This window comes from Tupaia chinensis, unplaced genomic scaffold (assembly GCF_000334495.1).
Source record: "Tupaia chinensis unplaced genomic scaffold, TupChi_1.0 Scaffold000184_1, whole genome shotgun sequence".
In the NCBI taxonomy this organism is placed as follows: Eukaryota; Metazoa; Chordata; class Mammalia; order Scandentia; family Tupaiidae; genus Tupaia; species Tupaia belangeri.
In genome coordinates this window covers 470,861-476,731 of record NW_006159659.1, presented here as the reverse complement: position 1 = coordinate 476,731, position 5,871 = coordinate 470,861, and the positions used below count along the sequence as shown (strand labels likewise).

The following is a 5,871-nucleotide window of genomic DNA, read 5'->3' as shown; positions in this document are numbered from 1 at the left end:
AGGAATGCCAAATAGGCTTCATTTCACCTGCCAAATCCTACTGATTAGTAATAACAGCCTATTAATTAATGATCACCAAACCACAAAGGACAGGGTAGTAAAGAATAAAGGGAAAGATAGTAAATATTCTGGACTTTGCATGCCATATGGTCTCTATTCAACCCTGCTGTTAAGAGTATGAAAATAATAATAGATAATTCATAATCAAATGGTATGTCTATGTCCCAATAAAACTTTGTTTACACAAAAATATTTACTTGTCTTAGTGATTTCTTCTTCTTTTCAGATTCACCTGGCATTCCACCTAGTGCTAATGCACATCAGCTTTTTCGGGGGTTTAGTTTTGTTGCTATTACTTCAGATGATGAAAGCCAAGCTATGCAGACAGTTGGTGTACATTCAATTGTTCAGGTATGTACACATCTAAATAATTTAAAATTTGAAATGTCATAAGATATATTTCACAGCTCCCCCAGCCAAGATGGTACAAGGAGGAAGGCACCACACAGTGGCCAAGACTGCCTGGAAGGTTCATTCCTGGTCCAAATTAAATAGGCCAGGCAGGGTGGCATGCACTTGTTGGCCTAGCTAACTGGAAGGCTAGGAGGCTCAAGACATGGAAAGACTTGTCAAAAATACCTCTCTCTCGGAACCAGCAGTTGGTGTTACGGCTATGTCACTGGATTCCCATGTAGTCGACTGTGATTCAAATCCTGAACCCAGTAGCTTAAAACTCATGCCAGGCACGTGTGCATGCATGCATGCCCAGGATCCTGAGAGGAGAATGGAGGAGAAGGGATTGCGGCATGGCCATTCCCCCTGAGGGGTAATTTCTCACTTTCTGTCTCTCTCTGTGTTTCTGGTGAGCCCATGCACCCTATAGCAAAAACCTCTCTCCAAAAAAAAACCTTTCTCTCTCTTTCTTTTTCTATCTCTGTCTATCTATCTCTTGCTCCTTCTCTATCCCTGCCATGCACTCACACCCTCTGTCTCATAGAAAAAGATGATACAACTTATGTGAACAATTAGATTTTAAGTAAGCAACTTAAAATACTTTTTATGTTATTAACATTGCTCTTAGAAATTCCTTTCATATGTCTTTGAAAGGGTTGCATGAACCCAAATCCTGGATACTTGTGTAACGTGAGAATGGGATTCTAAGAAATACGCTGTTTTGGCTCTCCCTTTCCCATGTCTCAGAATGTTTTTTAGGTCTATTTTGTTTCATTTCCTCCCTCTATCAGGTCAGCCAGGATGTATTGAAGTCTCCCGGATCACCGATGCCATAGAACAGGGGTCAGCAGACTTTTCCTGAGGAGGGCTCAATTAGAAATATTTGAGGCTTTGTGGGCTATGTGATCTCTGACACAATTACTCAACTGTGCTGTTATAGCACAAAAGCAGCCATAGATAGTATACAAACAGATGAGTGTGCCTGTGTGCCAATAAAACTTTATTTGTAAAAGTAGGCAGTGAACCAGATTTGGCCCACAAGTCGTAGTTTGTTAACCTCTGATTTAGAAAGTTATAAATAAATTTTTTAAAACTTAAATTTTAAGTTTTTCGAAGTTTGTGTCCTTGTTCTTTTGGAGTCCCTCCCCATTGTCATTTGGAAGAAATGGTTATGGTACTGCCTTAGGATTTCTTCTACCTCTTCACCTGTCTTTTTATCAGAGTTGGAGAAAAAATGAGTAACAGCCATAGAATCAGGTTTCTAGGGGGTGTGCATGTATGTGCAAGCACACCTTTAACAGGAGCCTGGATTGGACTAGTAAATATTGTTAGAGAAACACAGATAGTACATAGATTTCTTTCTTTCCGTCCTAGTATTATGGAAATATAAATATAATTCATCTTTTTAGTCATACAGAGAGCTAAGTATATCTTTTAAAACACTGAATTGCTTTTAGGGTACTAAAAGTGCTTGAAATTGCTTCTAAAATATGTACTGAAAGTTCGTGCTTGTAATTACTTGAAGATTAAGTTGCTTTCACTCTGATGTTTTTTTCACAAGTCAGTAATCCTTCTGCTTTGTAGAAAACCAATTTAAACACTAGTTCTTAAAGTTCAAGTTGAAATATTCTGTCCTTTCACATGCAAGGACATGAATATACAGCGTTTTTAAATTGTAACTTCTATACCTAACGTAGAAACCACAAAATTATATATTCTACAGAATTAAAGCTCTAAGCTATACAAAGTTTGTAAGCATGTAAGGGTTTCATATCCATATAGCCAAGGGCAACAGAGCTTCCCTCAGCCTGTTTACGGAACCAGTACTCTGCCATTCATCATCTACCATATGCTATTCGTCCCTAATCCATAAACAGCTTCTTTAGCAGAAGTTATATGAAACTGTGACTTGAGATGAGGAAAGGAAGGCATGGCTACTGTAAGTCCGAAGCAATGACAACAGATATTGCTGGCAAATGCCTCATTTTAATTTAATCCTTACTATTAACCTCTGAGAAAGCACAGGTTCAGGGTTACATGGCCTATAAGTGGTATACCTGAGACAAAAATCTAGATGTTCTAATTAAGAATTCTTCTAAATCTTTTCTTCTGCAGTAGAGATTTCAAGCTTCTCCTCATTTGAAAAGATGCTTTGAAAACCTGTAACTGGTTGAAGAGTGCAGTGGGGCTAAATCACAGATAAGGCAATAGGCTCCTTATCAAATAGCTCTGATTTTTGTTGTACATACTCAATTTCTTGAAGTTTTTATTTTTTAATTTATTCATCTATTTCAAAATAGGGACAGAGAGAGAATGAAACAAATATCCTCCAGAGTCCCACACCATGACTCACCCCATAGCCCTCCAGTCAGCCAGAACCGTGGGCAAGTTCATGTACACATTAGGCATGCACAGGTCAACCTGGGAACTAAACCCCAAGTCTTCATATGGCCTCTAGCACTGCAGTGTCAGCCAGTCACACCACCAAGGCTGGACCAACTTAAACTTTTCTTTAAAGGCATATTTCTTGCTATATAGTGTAGATGCTTCTAAAATACGTATTTTTAAAAAATAAGTGCTACAAAGAGTCATTTTGGGTCCAGCAATGACATGGTGGTTAAGGCAGTTGGATCCCATATAGCCATCTGTATGCTTGAGTCCCAGACCCAGCAGTTTGAGAAATATGCTTATTAGCACATGCCCAAAATTCCAAAAGGAGGGAGAAGTGGTGGAGAAGGGATTGTGAGATAACCATGTCCCATGGACGGTACTTCCTTGCTTGCTTTCTCTCTTTCGTTCTCTCTCTTTCTACAGCAAGTGTACACACTCTCTGGCAACTTTTTAAAGATTCATTTTGGGTTTTATTGATATTTATAGTTAACATCAATAATACACACAAGGTGAGGGAAGGCCAGCAGGTGGCGTAGTGATTACGTTGCTAGACTCCCACATGGCTGACTATGGTTCAAGTCCTAGATCCAGTGGCTTGAAACTCATGCCAGGTGTGTGTGTGTGTGCCCAAGATCCCAGGAGGAGAATGGAGGAGAAAGGATTGCAGTGTGGCTGTTCCCCCTGGGGGGTAATTTCTTACTTTCCCTCCCACTATCCCTGTCTGTCTGTCTGTCTGTCTGTCTCTCTCTCTCTCTCTCTCTCTCTGCAGAGAGTGCATGCACCCTAAGGCAAAAACCTCTAAAAAATAATGTTCACAGAGAGGCTGGCAGGTGACATGGTGGTTGAGGTGCTAGATTCCCACATGGCCAACTATGGTTCAAGTCCCAGACCCAGTGCCCTGAAAAATCACAACAAAAATAAATAAATAAATAAATAAATGTTTTAAAAGAAAAAAATGTACACAGAATAACATATTTTCCCTAATTTGAAATGTACCAAAGTCTTTACAGAACTCTTCATCATTTATAATTTTGTTTGTAGCAGTTGCACAGGAACAGTATTCAGTTTACTTATGTATATGAAGTAAAAGAAGATATTGGAGTTGGCTCCTACTCAGTTTGCAAGAGGTGTATACATAAAGCCACAAACATGGAGTTTGCAGTGAAGGTAAATATTTTTAGATTTAAATGCTACTCTCAAGCTGGCCAGTGTCTTGGTTATGAAGGCAGCTGGATCCCACAAGAGCACCTGCATGATTCCAGTCATGGACCTGATTGCTTGAAAAACATACCAGGGATATGTGCTTGTGTGCCCAAAATCCCAAAACGGGGGAAAAATGGAGGGAGGGGGACGTGCAAAATGACCATCCCCCATAGGGAGTGATTTCTCATTTTCCTTCTCTCTCACTCTCTCTCTCTCTTTCTCTCTTTCTCTCTTTCTCTTTCTCTTTCTCTCTCCCTGTCTCCTCTGGTGAATACACATGCCCTCTAGCCATTTTTTTAAATGCAACTCTAAGGGGCCAGCAGGTGGCTTGGTATTTAACGGCCCTGGACTCCTACACAGCAGACTCCAGTTCCAATCCCAGACCTGGTGACTTAAAAATCATGCCAGGCACATGTACGTGTGTGCCCACAATCCTGAGAGGAGAATGGAGAAGGGATTTGAGAGGAGAATGGAGAAGGGATTGTGGCATAGCCATCCCCGATTGGGAGTGATTTCTGACTTTCCATTCTGTCTCTGTCTTCATACCAGTTAGAAATTATATTCATATCTTTGGCTAAAGTATCTTTTATTATAAAGGTTAAGGTAAATTGAAAGGTATGGTTCAGTTTACCGTAACTTTTTGGAGATCTTAATCCAAAACCATGAATTCTTCTGTAGGCTAAAGGTAAGACAGTCATACATCCATTTTGCCCCAGTATAGTACCAGTTTACACCTAATGTAATTTTTAAATAGTACTTCTTTTATTCTAAAAAGTCCCTGTTTTAAGATTTTATGCTCAGGGCTGGTAGGTGGTGTGGTAGTTAAGGCACAGGATGCCCACACAACAAACGGTGTGGTAGTTAAGGCACTGGATGCCCACACAACCAACAGTTCAAGTCCCAGACTTGGTGGCTTGCCTTCTCACTTTCCTTCTCTGTCTCTGTCTCTGTCTCTGGTCAAATTAATAATAATAAGATTAATTCTTTAGAAAAAAGATTATATGGTCAGGGGATTCCTCAAAATTGTGTGCCAAATTATTTTTCAGATAAAAATATCCATACCTTTCTTCACATCTGAAGGGATCTATGAACCAATAAAATAATAACCTCTATAATAAAATTCATTATCATTAGCTGTTTTAATTTTGTTAGGTGTCCTTAAACAGAACTTTCTAAGCCAGTAGCCACCTAGTTCTGTGACAAAGTTTGAATTTCAAACCATTAGCTGTAAATGAACAAACATTATATTCAAGTCTCTGCCATTTCCCTTCTTGGAATAGTAATCTCTGTGCTCCCACCTCAAGCAATTTAAGGAATGTCTAAAGCAATTTAAGGAATGTCTAAACCTTAGAACTAGTTTATAAGTATGTGTAGCTTATGTCTAGTTAGTGAGAGTGACATTGTTATTACTGTTCTAAATTTATATGTAATTATTTTTAAAAGTCATCAGTGGGGGGCCAGCAGGTGGTGTAGTGATTTAAGGTGCTGGATTCACACATGGCTGAGTGCAGTTCAAGTTCCAGATCCAGTGGCTTGAAACACTCAGGGAATGTGTGTGCATGTCCAGAATTCTGAGAGGAGAATGGGTTATAATGTGGTCATCCTTCCTGGGGAGTGGCTTCTCACTTTCTTGCTGTTTCTGTGTCTCCGACAAGTGCATATGTCCTATAGCAGAAACTCTTTCTTAAAAAAAAAGTCATCAGTATCCATAAGGCCCTCTGTGAGATATAAGGATGAACGATAGAAATTCATTTAATTTACTCGGGACCAGCGGTTAGCGTAATGGCTATGTCGCTGGACTCCCACGTAGTCGACAGCGGTTCG

General features: G+C 39.6%; 1 protein-coding gene across 1 annotated transcript in view; it reads left to right on the top strand.

The window, feature by feature from the left end:
* The window catches only part of RPS6KA3 (ribosomal protein S6 kinase A3), a gene marked incomplete at its 5' end in the record, with an annotated part of 109,222 nt that overhangs the window by 80,020 nt on the left and 23,331 nt on the right, over positions 1-5,871 (top strand). Inside the window, 2 exon segments of the mRNA XM_014587118.2 lie at positions 287-411; positions 3,886-4,011. Of these exon segments, the coding sequence (XP_014442604.1) occupies positions 287-411; positions 3,886-4,011 (251 nt within the window).